The sequence below is a fragment of the Silene latifolia genome, chromosome 3, assembly GCF_048544455.1.
Source record: "Silene latifolia isolate original U9 population chromosome 3, ASM4854445v1, whole genome shotgun sequence".
Lineage (NCBI taxonomy): Eukaryota > Viridiplantae > Streptophyta > Magnoliopsida > Caryophyllales > Caryophyllaceae > Silene > Silene latifolia.
In genome coordinates, this window is record NC_133528.1 from 112615193 (window position 1) to 112631244 (window position 16052).

At 36.6% G+C, this 16052-nt stretch overlaps 1 protein-coding gene across 2 annotated transcripts; it reads right to left on the reverse strand.

Annotated features, from left to right (window-relative positions):
• Window positions 1–2697: 2697 nt before the first annotated feature.
• LOC141647852 (ALBINO3-like protein 2, chloroplastic) lies at window positions 2698–9698 on the reverse strand. 2 transcript variants are annotated; one of them, XR_012545873.1, is made up of 15 exons: window positions 9270–9698; window positions 7971–8077; window positions 7142–7269; window positions 6981–7052; window positions 6598–6699; window positions 5689–5748; window positions 5384–5449; window positions 4536–4583; window positions 4272–4439; window positions 4074–4129; window positions 3867–3984; window positions 3640–3729; window positions 3294–3403; window positions 2884–3096; window positions 2698–2839 (listed from the first exon to the last, which is right to left on the reverse strand). XR_012545873.1 is itself a non-coding variant. In XM_074456204.1 (14 exons), the coding sequence occupies exons 1-14, from the start codon at window positions 9605–9607 to the stop codon at window positions 2934–2936; spliced, it is 1626 nt and encodes a 541-aa protein (XP_074312305.1). In that variant the 5' UTR covers window positions 9608–9698; the 3' UTR covers window positions 2698–2933. The 2 variants fall into 2 exon arrangements, 1 of the variants encoding a protein (XP_074312305.1); XM_074456204.1 differs by having other exon boundaries at window positions 2698–3096.
• Between the last annotated feature and the right edge of the window lie 6354 nt (window positions 9699–16052).

Consider the following 16052-nt stretch of genomic DNA (forward strand, 5'->3'; position numbering starts at 1 on the left):
TTACCCACACCCGGTTCTGGATCGTACGGGTTTGCCCGTTCCCCTCGGTCTGCGTGGTGTATGTGGGTTGTTCGGGTCTTATCGGACGAGTTTGTTGAGGTGGTGTGGCGGGGTGGTGCTTGGATCTGGCGGTGTTGTAGGTTGGTAGGGAGGCGGTGGCTTCCGTTTTTTTCCTGTGTTCCGCTTTGTTTCCTTTATGTTTTTGTTTAATTTCCGCTTTCGTTTTTGTTTCTTCTCTCTTTCTGAGGGCTCTGTCCCCGTCTCTCGGTGGTGTCCTTCTCTCAGTTTGAGAGCTTTCGTTTTCTGGTTCGTTTGCAGTTTTCTAATAAGTCAGCAGAAGAACAGCGTTGTTATAGATCGTTATATGGTTTTACATATTTTGTCTGATTCATGGCTACAATCAATCACGTCAGAAGAAATGGATACTCGTCAAGGAAGATTCGGAGACCCTCTTATGGATGAAAGCCTTTTGCGGCGAATCGATGATAGAGACTCTGTTGCAGTGTTTCATTCTTTGAACAAGAATTTCCTATGGTTGTAATCGATTTGTATCTGATTGAGCTTGACATATGTTGTAGATGTTGTATGACTTTTTATTAATGATAATGATCTTTTCTCAAAAAAAAAAAGGAGAGGGGACAAAGTGGGGCACCCTCATGTGCTTCCCACTCACCTCTCAATGGGCATTTTGTGAGAGGAAACGGTATCCCTTGTGACGGATATCGCCCGTCTTCAATGAGATTTTGTGTTGAGGAAAATGTTAGGTTGTTATTAAAAAGACTTGCCATTCATCGGTAGAGTTACGATCAATTTTGCGTGAGGATATACTTGAGGTGGCTATTTTCCGTGTAATAGCTCTTTAGATATCGGCGCTCGCCCCTTGTTTGCACCAAAAAAAACTAAGCAATCGTCGTTTTATTTAATGTCAAACTAGTATGAATCCCATGCATGGATAAGCGGTATTTATAGATCTTTTAGTTTATAATGTATTATATAAATTTAAAATTAACATATTATTAATTTTTCATATTTTAATATGAGGATAAAAAATTGAAATAGGAAACTAATCAAAATAATTGAGTAAAATCATAAAATGTGTATTTTAATGAATTTTTTTACCACAAAACTAATGATCAATTTATAAATTTTCTCAAATAATTTTAAAGATTTTTTTTGTCACGAAATCAATAATATCAGTTCATAATTTTTTTTATACAAATTACGTACTTGGTAAGATTTTTTAATAGAAACTAATAATATCAATTTATCGGTTTTTTATATAAAAATTCTAGATTTATACCAGTTTTTTTGTATTTTAATTAAAAGATTTAATTTACTTAGAAAAATATTATAATGATTAAAGATGATATCTTAATTAAAAGATAATTTAATAAAAATATAGTGTTGTTTCCTTATTTAGCCAGATTCCTTTTGTATGAAAAATTATTGAGAATTTTTATATTCTCTGAGGGTAATAGATTCGGGAGGTGAATAATTACTCTCATACCAAACATAAAAACCGCACCTTACGTATTACTCCCCTACCCCCCTCCCCCGTAATCCAAGCTAACTCTTAGGGCTTGCCTGGAATCCTTGAAATAATCACGGGAGAAATTTTATTTGGGTGATAATTAGTGGGGAAATTAATTACAAGGGTAATGAGTTCTTTGTTGATAGGTTTGGCATATAAGAGTCATTGTTGTTAAAATCGCGATCCGGATCGTACGATCCTACGATCCAAAAAGTGGAAAACAATTCAAATCGCCGTAGGATCGTTTTGATAGTAGGATCGGTACAAGATCGGTCAGGATCGCATAGGATCGCGTAGGATCAATGGTATGATCGTTCAGGATCGTAAAATGCTTATTTGTGTTCCAAATTTGTGAGTTGAATGTTCTTCTATACTTACAACTCTAAATTAAAGGTATATGTAATATGTTGATATGATATTAAGACTCTCATGTCATTAAATAAACTTTTAACATTATACTTCACAAATTATACCAAATTGTTCACATAAACTTGTTTATCCAAGCTATTTGTAGGATCGTATCCTTCGATTCGATCCTGCGATCCGATCCGATCCTACCACCCCTCTTCGATCCAAAGTAGGATCCCGATCTTGACAACATTGATAGGAGTAATGATTACCGAGCATATGTTTTACTCCTTAATCATTACCCAGGGGGAGGGTGAGTAATGTATTATCCCTTCATGAGGGTAATAGATTCGAGAGGTGAATAGTTACTCTCATACGAAACATGAAAAATGCACCTCATATATCACTCTCCTATTCATTCTCCCCCCCCTCTTTTACCCTCAATCCAAGCAAGCCCTTAGTAGTAAAAGGAGATTTTCCATCATCTTGACAAGTTTGACTGACCGTAATTCTTACCACGATTTTAAAACTGAAATTTTTTCTTTCCAGATCAAAGTTCTAGTAAAACCGGTCAATTTGGAAAAAAATCGTCGCTTTCAGAAATTTTGATCGCGAATTATGACCACTCAAAGGCATTTTTGTTAAAAACGAGATTACCATGTAAAAAATAAAAAAATACAAGGTTACAACGTAAAATATCCCTTATAGTTTATACTATATAATTACACATTCTGTCTACTTTACGCGATCTTCTTTAAAATGATATTTTCAACCATGGCAAATATGTTACTCCTAATTAACTGCATGATGTACCAGAGTTGAGGCAATGTAGGAACTTAAACGCGATAACATTACACCAAAAATTGCACTCTCATGGTTTGTGATTATAGCGTTTGTTGTTTACTAATTATACCTGCTCTATGTAACCTGGATTGTTCTAATATTACCAAAACACAAGAACTGAAATGCAATTATATACAAGCTTGAATTTGATTAGTTCCAACTCCGAGTAAAAGAAGAACAAAATCTGTAAAGTGAACTTAAAAGGGGTTAATTAATAGTCAGCTCTCCTGCTGCTGGTAAGATCACCAAGAAAATCATCAGCGTCTTTTTCCAGATTCAGATTTTTCAAGAGCTCAGAATACTGTGGATCAAAAGCGATGGCTAGGCGCAAATATTGGACAGCTTCATCTCTACGACCTTCGTTGAGCAGGACACTAAAAAACAATAAAAACACATGAAACAGCGGGCCAACATATCTTAACATTTATTCTTGAGCATAGGGGTGGGGGTCATAAGACCAACCCAATATATGAGGAGCACAAAATGATTTGGTTTGGTCTCACATTTCAGGTGAGACCGTCTCCCACACGACTGACTGTCCCGCTATTACCAAAGGAAACCTCAGACATACCTGGCATAAACTACTAATCCCTCGTAATAGCGGCCCTTAGCCGCTGGGTAATCTGGTTCTTTTATGTTTCTCACTCTTTCAAAGTGAACAAGTGCTTCTGCTACTTTGCCCTGATCACCACACAAGGAGCATTAAAACTTCAAATTAGGCCATACATGAAAAATACCATGAGAGGAGAAAAAAAAATACATTCACAAAGACAGACGGAATATTTAATTATGCAGTCATGACAATTAACAAGTTAAAATCGCTCCAACACCCACGCCCCCTCCTTTCCGTTTTAATTTATTGTTTGACTACTTATAGCAAAGAGAACATTGAAAGTACAATCATACAATAGTTGCACCTGTCGATAAAGTGCACCACCAGCTATAATGGATGCCTGAACGAGAAAATCAACTGCCTCAGCATCATAAGGTTCCTCAAGTAGACAGATCTATAGGAACACAAAAAATTAGTCAGGTAATTGGAATATATACATATATACATAAATCAGAATTGGACAAGATTTTTAAAATAAAAATTATGCCGAATGTGTAACACAAATTATAGGACAAACAAAGAATACAAGACCTTCGAAATAGCACATTCTGAATATTCAGAGGCTTCATTAAAGAGTCCTTTCGTTACCATTACATCACCCAGTATTGTCCAAGCTCTATAACAATCAGGGTCCTTTTCAACTGCCAGTCTATCTATCTAGTTAGTTCCGCCAAGCAGATAGACATATTGAGCCACTCAACCAGACCAATAAGAAAATATAGCTGCGAGTAAATGAACCTTAGCAAAAGAACTGCTTTCTCTGTTTTCCTTGTTGATAGGTAAGCCAATGAACGCTGTTGAAGTAGACAGTAATGAAAACACCCTAGTTACATCCGTTCATCATACACCAGAACTTTCCTCAAGAAAAATGGGTTAACATACAATTGATGTCCTTTTAATGAGGACAATCGGGGGTTTTTAATAACCTATACTTACATCAACCAGCTCTAGAGGAGATAAGTCGAAAGCAGAGACCGAGCCCTTTTTCATTGGTGCATCTATTATAGCATCTAACTCTTTCTCAGATTCTGTAGGTTCTTGCAAAGCTTGCTTGTTTACCAAACCCAACTTTTCGCGAATAGGGGGATGTTGGAGACACACTTGCTGCACAGCATATCAGAAAGCACAAGTTGTAAGCACAGGCACATAAACTATATCAGAAAAATAAAGCAGGTGTACGAGAATTACGCACAAACTCACCTGAATGAGGGTCAGAGAACTGTTTGTCACCCAATAGACAAGACTACCCTGCCAATATAATTAGATATATGTGAGTATAAGAATTAATATTTTAAAAGATAACCAAGCTTCAGGGTCAAAAAAGTTGAAACAAGTTAACAGCCAAATGAAATACATTCCCTTCATCCCATTAATACTGTCCCTCGTTGACTTATGCAGTCAACTTGACTGCTTTTTTTCTAACAGTAAACACTAGTTACAACTTTTCAAAAAAGATAATATGAAAATGGCTGTTTTGGTAAACGACAAATTCAACATTGTGCATGTACATATATTGGAGGTCAAAGTTGACCATCAATACCAAAAGGGGGCGTTATTAGAAGGTATGGTGTGTTAAACAAGAACATGCTTTCCAACTACTGTGACATCATGGGTACATAGCTACAGAATATTTAGCTTCGACCCTATCAACAGACTATCTGCAACCCCACTCGTGCAACCAAAGTAAAATTCTTATTCGTTTCACATGTGTAATCAAATTTGTGCCTTTTCCCGCTCTCAAGCTACAACATAAACATATTTATTTTTCTGCCCTCTCGAACTAAAAGATTAATCAAAAAATCAACTTAACTGAAGAAATACGTGATTACATGAAAACACGAGTTTATTGAACAATTAACAGCATCTTAATGACTAGTGGAACAGTGGAGGCAGGCAAACTGAGGTTTCATAACTCATGACAGGGAAATAAAACAATTAGTTTTAGTGTCCACTTCTGAAAAAGAAATTCTTTTAGACTTTTAGTGTCCGCTTAACCATAAAGTCATAAACATGGAGTAATCATCAGCAGAGACAGCTGAAACACTTGCCTGTGGTACATAAAATGCCCCAAACAAGAGAGGAACTGTAAGTAGTTCCAAATACTTCCTGTACCACTGCATCAGAAAAGCGTAAAAAAAAATGGTTAAATTGACAATTGGCTAATTATGATCATTCAGAATTGTGTTAAATGGGTCGATGAACATGTTGCACTGTCAAGTAGTTTTTATCTCCATGAAGAAAAAGTTGGAAGACCGAAGACAAACTCCTCATTCAACCCCCAAGACATTTTCTGCAACTCAAACAATGACAATAAATATACATCAGATCAGATACCAATAGAAAATTCACTTACTTTCGCTAAAAACTGAAGTAATCCTGTCTGTTTGTCAATTGAAGATCCTCTGAAAGAAATCTGCAAAAGCGATCACTTCCAAATGGTAAAATAAAAGAGCCAAAAATAAAAAAATAAAAATGATGTGACCTCGCAATCGAAAAAGAGTAGAGCTTCTTTCCCTTGAAAAAACAAACTAAAAAGCAAAGGCACACTGAAGATATAGGCTGGTAAGGTCAGCTGTTCTCTGCTGACCAGTCACAATACTAGGTTAGCATCTTAGGATGAAAGGGAAGGGGAGGAGGGGAGGGAAGGGAACAAGGTGGAGGAGAGAGGAGGGGAAGGGAGTAAGAGAGTTTCTCTTTGAATCTTACATTCGTTGGGGGATTTTAATTTGACTTTGGTGAGCAGGGAAAATATCAAGGCTCTTTGCTAACAAAACGAAATTGTATCTCTCCCTCTCCCTCCCTTTCAAATCCCTCCCTCTAAACAAGCCCTAAATTGCACAAGAGCCCACTGACAACATGGCTATGTGCTTTCTGCCTTTATGTCAATGTGACCGACCCTAAATATATACAATCAATGACTTAACACAAACCATTATATCCTAACACCATTTTACACCTCGGGGATGGACATAAATCAAGCGAAACACAATTCTTCTCTGTTGTTTTCACAACCATATGGGCAATCTATTGCAGCTAAGCAAATGATAAAGTGAGAAAACAAAACAAAAGTAGCCAACTAGATTTGTCCATGATGATTCACAAAAAGATTAAAAAAAACACTATCCTATTTTCTGGAGATACTTCTACATAGTCCCCAGACCATCTGAACCGAAAAGAACGATCAATTAAGATCTTTTAAGTTCGAGAAAGATGCCTTAACTGTTGAGCACCAAGGGCTTAAAAAGGGAGATTTATTGGGTACCTGGATGTTACAAAAATGCAAACCAGCAACAAGGAAAGGAAAAATGGAGCCTAGAACACCACTGGATGACTCAGACAGGTTTTGAAACCATAATGTACCGCCCTGCAAAGCATCAAAGTTTACATTTAAGATAATTAAGCACAAGAGGGCAACCAATTCACGGATATAGTGTAGTATAAGAAACTATGTAGGGAAAATATACTTTAGAATTCGTTGAAGCTAACTAAACATGACAGCCACAGAGGTATACTTCAACCAAATCGAATTTGACAAAACTTTCATGCTTCACATTGTCCACAATTAATGCAGGAAAATAAGAACAGATAAGGCAGTGTATTCAAGAGAAAAAACATGAAAATTATCAGATGTCAGTAGCACCTTACAGTGTCAAATCCTGGAAACTCATCCAATGACATTCTCCTGATACTAATCATCCACAAAATAAAGCAAGGGATCTGCAGAAAAATATCAAAACAGAAAATAAAAAATATTAAATAATTATCATTTGTGCGAATAAGCGCAAGCATAAAATTTTGCTACACACCTGAATTGTATGCGATGTAAGAAACCACAAAAATGAAGGGCATCCAATAGCTTTCCTTTCCCTCCGGAAAAGAGAGAACTGGTCCACAAAACGCTTTCCTGAGAAAGGTGGCGGCAATGGAGGAGGCACTTCAAATTTTCCGCATGACATTAAAGTGAAAATGTTGTAAGTTCATAAAGGTAAGGCATACAATAATCAGAGAATCCTTAATCTACATTCTTTTCTAGATAAGAAAAAAAAAACGTAAGCAAACCAAAAAGAAAACAAAGAGTGAGGGCAAGGTATCCTCGTAAGAGAGCTGATTACTAATTGTTCCAACTACAGTAAAATTGCAATAAAGAATCGCTAAAAGTCTAAAAGCCTCCAGTACTAACCAGAATAAATTGTTTAAAGATCATGTCACAAGGTTGATCCCAGAGAAAGTAGCTAAAGTCCCTTCCTCCCTATCAGACTATAAAAAACAGCCACAGCCACCAGAATGCAGAATAGATCCTAATGAAACCAAAATGTAAATAGGGGAAAAGTTGGATATGTGGCTGTGGATACCGCCCTCGTTCTAGACTGAAAACACTTAATAGGACTGCTAAATAGCATTCAATTCTGATAATTTGAAGACGTCAATGTCACTTCAGCAACCACCACAACTCAAGCATAAACTTTGATGGTCGACTAAACAAACGCTTGGGGCGTCCTAGTTTATTTGACTACCACAAAACGTTGCCCATAACAGAATTTTCCATGGGACAAGCATGTGAGTTTTAAACGAAGAATTCAAGTCTAGGTGAAACGAACAAGCTAAAGCGACCAATGAAGAATAAAATTATCATACATTTTGGAAATGCCTCGCCAATGTGTTTCAGCTTTTGAAGCTGCAAGATAAGCACTGGCAATAAAGTGACTCTTAACGCCACTGTTGATGACGCAATTACTATCCACCTGTACATTATAAAATGACAGCATCTCTCAGCAGCATAAAAATCTTGTTTCCCCCAAGTAACATCAAACTACTATCCGAAAGATCAAAATATTTATATTCCACTCAATATCTTAGGTAGCCTTATTTGGAATCCGTTTCTAAAATGGGCGATTTTCACTAATTATTTAACGGAATAGGTCGATTCCCAAAATAATTGTCGAAAATGGGTCCACGTAGGCTTGGAATTTACGAAGCTATGGTCAAGGGTCAAATCGCCACGGCGCTTGGCGACTTACTTCGAAGACATATTTCCGCGACTCCCCTCCCCTTCCCAGTTTCATAGCCCCAAATCAGGAAAAAAAAAAATTTAGGCCAAGTAGCCAGCCCCCATGGCTACTTTTGGCCAAATCGCCAGCCCCCATGGCTACTTGAATCTACTTGAATCTGAGACATACTCAGCTATTTCGTCAAAATTGGCCCAAACACTGCCCATTCAAGTCGCCGAGGTGCATGACGACTTTAGGCCAAGTCGCCAGCCCCCATGGCGATTTTATGCTCAATTATCATAACAGCAAAATTTAGGTTTGGTTGCAATTTGGGTATGGTCGCCAACCGAGATGGAGACTTAAATACAAACCTAGGTTCGGGTATGACGTGGACCCATTTTGGGTAATTAATTTCAAAGTCGACCCATTTCGTTCAATAATTAGTCAAAATCGCCCATTTTAGCAAAAAATTCCCTTATTTGTTACAAATAAGCCACTTCCAATAGGCAACACGCGCTATTTAAATTCGCGATTCGCTATATACATTTTGTAATGTCATCCTGTATTGTTCGTTCATAACTCTGCATATCATAATTGTCAACATAAAAGTAAACATATGCATATACATAGACAAATCATTTATATTCCGTCAGTATCCGAGGTTGCCTTTAGTCGTTATGAATACGCCACATCCAATACGCTAAACGCTCTTACGGAGTATTTCTTATATACTCCGTAAATCAAAGTAAGCGCCGTTCCAATTCGTAATTCGCAATTCGCTATGAACATACTGTAATGTTCATTCATAATTCTGCATATCATAATGGAGAAATACAATTCACTCTGGAATATCGTCACAAATTCAATAAATACAAATTCGATTGATCAAAATAACATAAAATCATAGTAATTAAAGTTAAGTAATCATTAAAAAGAAATGAATTACCAAGGAAGACCGGAAAGTTGATGATAACCGTCGAGCAAAGAGACAAGAGCGCAAACAGGAAAACTAGAAGAATCTAGAAGACCGTCATGAACGGCAGCGGAAACCTGAGAAGCTTCGAGAAAATCTAAGTTGTGAGGGTCGGACTCGGTGACTGAGTTGAACTCATGAGGGAAGAGTGAGTCAGGTGAGTGAGAAGAGAAGAATCGGAACGACGTCGTGGCAAGGGAAGGAGCAAAATGGTAGGTTGAAGGAGGACGGGAGATAGGATTGAGGAGAGAGAGCAGTTTGCGGTGGTGATATCGGCGAAAGAGGGCTGAGATTAGCCTTGGTGTTGCCATTGTCGCCGTCGTCAGAGATCAGAGGTGGGAGTTATGTTTGTTGGAACTTGAAGTCTCAAAAACATTTTGGCATAAAGTGAAATAACCACGTACGATACTCGATGCGAGTTGGATCAATTCGGATAACTTTGAACCAAATGACCCCTAAATTAATGTAACAAGGATCTTCTTCATTTCTTTTCTCTCCATTTCCTCTCACAAACCCATTTAATAATATTATCTCATCTATACTCTATTAACCCTTTATTTTTATGCATAAATCGTGAACCGTTTGATGTTGACGAGATACAATCTTGACCGTTAATAGGTAATGGCCTCTCCATTTCTTTTTAGGAAATGGAGAAAATTTTGGCTCAATGGCCAATCGAACACCCGGTATGAGTGATCTCAATAGTACTCGAAATTCGACTCAATTTGAATCGAACCAAAACTAAATCGAATTCAATAATAACTGAAAGTTACCCAAACCTGAATATTTCTGAATCGATAAGAACAGAACTGATAGACCTGAATTAAAAATAGTTATTTTCTCATAAAAATACCCATTTTATAGCCTTATAGGTGTTTTTTCATTACTTCATTATTCATTAATGGCAGTATGAATTATTATATTCAAATTGAAACGTAATATGTACATGTAAGCTAATTTTTTTTATCTTTAGCTTAAGAAAAGTATGACTCGAAACTCAACTGAACTAATATTGACCCGTCTCGGACCACACTCGACTCGAAATAACACAAATTGATTAAAGTGACTAACCGAAATGAACCTGATTGAAATCGAATTGAGATCAAAACTAAGGTCAAACCAATTTAGATCGAACTGATTTACTTCTATTTGAAACCGAACCGAATGATCCGTTTGCCAGGTCTTACTGTAGCTGCAGTGTAAACCACATGGACAGACACAAATTTGACAAACCCTGATAATAGACAAGGAATAATCTGAGGGAATGCAATGAACTTTTGGATTTTTATTAAAAAAAAAATAGTAAATGGTCTTGAAAAATCATGAAAATTGGTGATAATTTAGTTAAGATATCAAACTAAATGTGAGCCAAAATTCAGAATTTTACAAGCACTCTAGGTATTTTAAATAAAATGAAAACCAGACTGAAATAAGATGATTCTCAGTCAGTTTTCTCAGCAGAAATGAATGACTCTTTTTGTGATTAGAAACCATGATATAATTATCAAATTCACCCTCAAGCAAGCACAGAGGTTAAACTTAACAATTTGAGAGGATTAAGACTGAATTATTCAAGAAAGCACAAAATTAATTCAACCTCAACGAGATAATGCACTTAAAACAACTCAAGTAAGCACAGACCTGTCCTAAGTAACACCACAAATCCTTAATCAATACCTAAGTAAGCACAAGGTATTATTAAGTCTGACTTACAACTAAGACTCAACAAAATTGAAAAGATTTGTAAATTTTGAGAGAAATCTCAAGGTTTTTCATTATTCAAAGTCTGCCTTTCAACAACAACTCCAAGGTCCTTATATAGGCCTTGAAACTTAGGTTACAATTCGAAGGGCATTCATCCAAGGGCCAGGATTGCCTTTAGGATAAGTACAACTGAAAGAAAATATTTTACAAACTGAAATTCAAAAGTAAAAAAAGTAAAACAAGAGCTCTGGGTAAAAACAGACTGTGACTAAGGCAAAAGTAGTCTGTCTTTGGCTTGTTGTGTGCAGATTGATGTTGTATTTGGAGGCTTGCAGCATTACTCCCAATGTCAAGGTTAATTGTGAGGTTTCGTGCCTTGCATTCATTTAAAAGGCAAACTGGGCAAGAAAACTTTAAAGTAGCCTCACAATTGCCTCACCAAAAGAGGAAAGTATGCTTTTTGCTTTTTGGTTTGTTTTATTCAGTAGCATATGATTGGCTCTTGGCTTTGTTTCTTGGACTAAATCTTAGCACTGGCTGGAGTGTGGCTTGGTCTCAGTTCAGGACCCCTCAGCTGGCCATGGTGGCAGTTGATGGTTGGCTTGGAACTGATACTTCTGGCTTGGAAAGGATGGACTGATTAGGACTGTGGCTTGCGTAGGGTTGTTGGGATTGGTTAAGCTCTGATCATGGCTAGGCTGGTCTAGGGTCATCATGTGGCTCCTACTGCAAGTAGCACTTGTGACACTCCAAGATTTCTACGAAAAGAAAATGCAAACTTTGCAGCGAAAAAAAGCGATATTTTAAAAACTTTGATATTGAAAATCGCGGAGGCGGGTGTTGAGTTTTAATGTAAACTTTGATACCAACCAGAAAGTTGAGTTTTAATAAAGGTTTTATACAAAATACAACTTAGCAAGGTGAGTGGGATCTTAATCCCTAAATAAAACTCAACGGTAAAAACTATGTAAAATTCTAAACTACAATGGGGAAGGTCAATCGTTGTAAGTACAACGCTCGCTAGTTCACACGTCTTCACCCCTAAGAAGCAACACTATCACCTGTCATTCATGTAAACATGAACACCACAGTCAGTGGGGAGAAACTCAAGGTTCTCCTAGCCACATTATATCAAAATGAACATAACGAAGAACTCAAATAAGGCAAGGCATAATAAATACGGGACACGATTCACTTGAACAAATAAGCACGGGATCATTCTTGTTTGAATAATAAGAGAAAGCAAGATAGAATAGCAAATGAGCATATCATAGGCATATTTAAATAAGTGAAGTAAAGGAAAGAACATAGATACGGTTAGTTAACCACAAGCAATAATTCCAATGAAATGTGACATGTGCAACAATCCAAATTACACAAGACTAGTACTTAAATTGTGTGAGATAGATAAACAAGTAGTCAATCACCGCAATACATATAGTTGAAAACCATAGCCATTACTTTGGAAATCTTCTAACAAACATTGCACGGAACGTGGCTATTAACGTCACATGCGCACTCATGGCTTGCATCTCACCATAAGAACTGAAGAGTCTATCAACAGCCGAAATACTCAAAGGGGGGGGGGGGGGGGGGTGAATTGAGGATTTAAAAACTTAGCCAACTTTTTCGATTGTAAGTAATTAATTATTTAAAGTTTATTGATAAAACCTTAACTAATCAACTAGTTAAAATAAAGTGAAAATAAAAATGAAACAAACGAAATAGAAGAGAGACACACACGATTTTGAAGTGGTTAAGTTTCACAAATCGAAACCTACGTCCACTATTCTCGATTCTACGGATTACAAATTTACTAACCCAACTCATACAACTAACCCTAGTTGTAACTCAAGTGAGTATCGCTAAATACTCGAGTGACTAACTTACGCTAATAAGAAAGCATTTAATGATTCTACTAAAAGTTCACGTTAATGAACGAGTAAGAAATCAATTAAGCACTATTATCTTATAACGATAACGAAAGAACGAATGCACAAGTATAAGACACACGACCTTTTTCGAAAATAAGCAAAACGGTTTTCTTGCTTTTAAAACACGATTTTTGCTTTTGAAAATAAAGTCAAAATTATGCTCAAGGTCTTACTTTTGAATATAGCAAAGAGTAAAGTATTTATAGTAAAAGAGGAAGCATGACACTTGGTTTCATCAAAACCCTAGAGGCCGAAATAATAGGATATGTAAACAAATCATATCTCATTATTTCTATCCTTAAAATCTTAGGGGATAATAGAGAATGACTTAAAGATAATTTTATCAATTATTCTCTTAATATCTTTTCATTAAATTTTAAGATATGATAAGATTTTCCATAACAAAAATATCTTTATCATATATAACCATATCTTACCAAATATAAAAGATATGTTAAGATAATTCTAGAGAATAAAATCTTAACAATAATCAAATTATATTATTAGGTCTACACGAGAACCGCACGGCTCATAGGCCTCGTTTTTCGTGAAAATCCTAGTCTGATATTAGGTTAGATTTAGGGTTTAAGAGTACGTAGTATTAGAAACCCTAATTAGTAATATGACTCAACTCATAAGTTGATTCAACATAATTACTAATTATAAGCTTAAAACAAAACCACACTTAATATGAATAAGGGCTTCCTTATAAAATAAATACTTCTTGCTAAAACATTTAAAAGAGACGAAAACATTTTTCAGAAACATTTAAAAAAAAAAAAATAAAAAAAAATACCCTAATGACAGGCGATTATCAGGCGACACAAGAGACGATCATCCACCATCATTAGGGCTTGATTTTTCTTCAATATGGCTCGTAATTCTGCATCCAAATCTAAGACAAAACAATCTGCTAATAGTAAACGTACAAGTTCTCAAAAAAAAGTAAGACTGAGTCATAATGGAGGAGGAGTAAAGGGACCATCCGAGGAGGATGTGCAAAGAACCAAGCCTATGCATGAAGTCAATGGTGTTACTGGTCTCTACTTTGATGATGAAGAGGAGCCTGTTGCAAATACCAAATTTGTGACACAACGTGGTAAGAAATCTAATGCAAACTCACAAACTGATAATCAGACTGAAACAGAAAAAGGAATAGAGACATCTACAACCCTAGTGGAGCCTTCTCCTGTCATTCAAACACAGTTGGAGGAAGATATTTTGCAATTCACAGCAGATGATGTGCAAGAGGAGGTAGAGTATTGGAATCAGGCTGTTGTGTGCTTTGTTTTAGGGGCTAATCCACCATGGGAGGTGTTAGAAGGTTATATTCATAGAATATGGAATAAATATGGCATTGACAAGATTTCGTTCCTTCTTAATGGAATTTTTCTTGTCAGGTTTAAGACCTTGAATAGTAAGGAAGAAGTGCTTAAGGCTGGATATCACATGTTTGATAACAAACCTTTAGTGGTTAAACCTTGGCAAAGTGATGTTGACCTCCTTAAAGAGGAGGTAAAAGTAGTGCCAGCTTGGATTAAACTGTATGGTTTACCTCTAAAATTTTGGGGTAAGTGTATGCCAAAGATAGCTGCTTTGGTGGGACCTTATGTTAGGTCTGATCCAGCTACAGAGGCCAAAACCAGGTTGGGATATGCAAGGGTGATGGTTGAACTAAAATTTGGGCACAAGTTCCCTACTTGTGTTCAGTTTAAAGATGAGCATGGCAGTTTACTGAAGGTTAAGGTAGAATATGACTGGAAGCCTAGTATTTGTTTGAAATGTAAGGGCATAGGACATGAAACCAATGAGTGTAGGAAGTCTCAGCAAAAGAAACAAGCTATCCCTGTAGTCAGGAAAGAATGAAGACCTGTGCCTTAGGTAAAATCAAATTTATCTATGACTGAGTATCCTGTACTGTCCAGTCCAATTACTCCTGCTCCTAAACAGCAACAACTTGAGGACAAGGAGGAGAGTGACACTGAGGACATCATAGATCTGGATGAAATTGAGAGACAACAAGAAAGTGCAAGAAAAAATGGTGACCCTCCTAACTCAACTGTTTCTCATGAATAACATAGGGTTTTGGAATGTGCGGGGTCTTAATAGTGTAAATAAACAAAAAGTAGTTAAAAATTTTATGAATAATCATAGGCTTGGCCTATTTGGTTTGCTTGAGACTAAAATAAGTGGTGGAAATGTGGCAAATGTAACCCTTAATTTGTTTGATGGATGGTGTGTGACCACCAATAGTCACACTCATAAGGGTGGAAGGGTTTGGATGTTATGGAAGCCTCAACTTTTTGATGTACATGTTTTGACTTATAATCCCCAGTTTATTCATGCAAAGATCACTGTTAAAGTCACAGGGAAGAGTTTCTTTTTAACCTTGATTTATGCCTTCAATGATGGTAAGGATAGACTAGAGTTGTGGAGAAGTCTGAAGTATTTTGCTCATTCCTGCTCTGACCCTTGGGCTCTTGCTGGAGATTTCAATACAGTTTTGAATCCTGATGAGAGATTAGGTGGGCAGACTAAAGATGATGATATGGAAGCCTTTGTAGACTGTGTGACTGCTTGTGGGATGGTTGATATCCAGGCTACTGGTGCTTTCTTTACCTGAACAAATAAACAAGATGTTGAGCATAGAAAGTACAGTAGACTAGATAGATTTTTGGTTAATAATGAATGGTTAACTGATTTTCCTGATATGATTGGACACTTTCACCCTGAAGGGTTGTTTGATCATAATCCCTGTGTTATATCAAACAAACACCATGTGGCCACAAAGAATAGAAGTTTTAAGTATTTCAATATGTGGGGTGGTGCAGCTATTTTTCTTCCTAGGGTTAAGACTGTTTGGGATGAACACATTCAAGGCACTAGGATGTTCTGTATTGTCAAGAAATTGAAACAGTTAAAACCTGTCCTAAAGGAGATTAACAAAGAATGCTATGCAGATATAGAACTCAAAACTGGTGAAGCAGAGCAGGTTTTGACAGCTATTCAAAATCAAATTATTGATGATCCCAGGAATCATTTGCTTATCACTCAGGAAAGGGAAGCTCTGGAAAACCTCAGAAGCTTAACTAAGGCCAGAGACAGTTTTCTTAGTCAA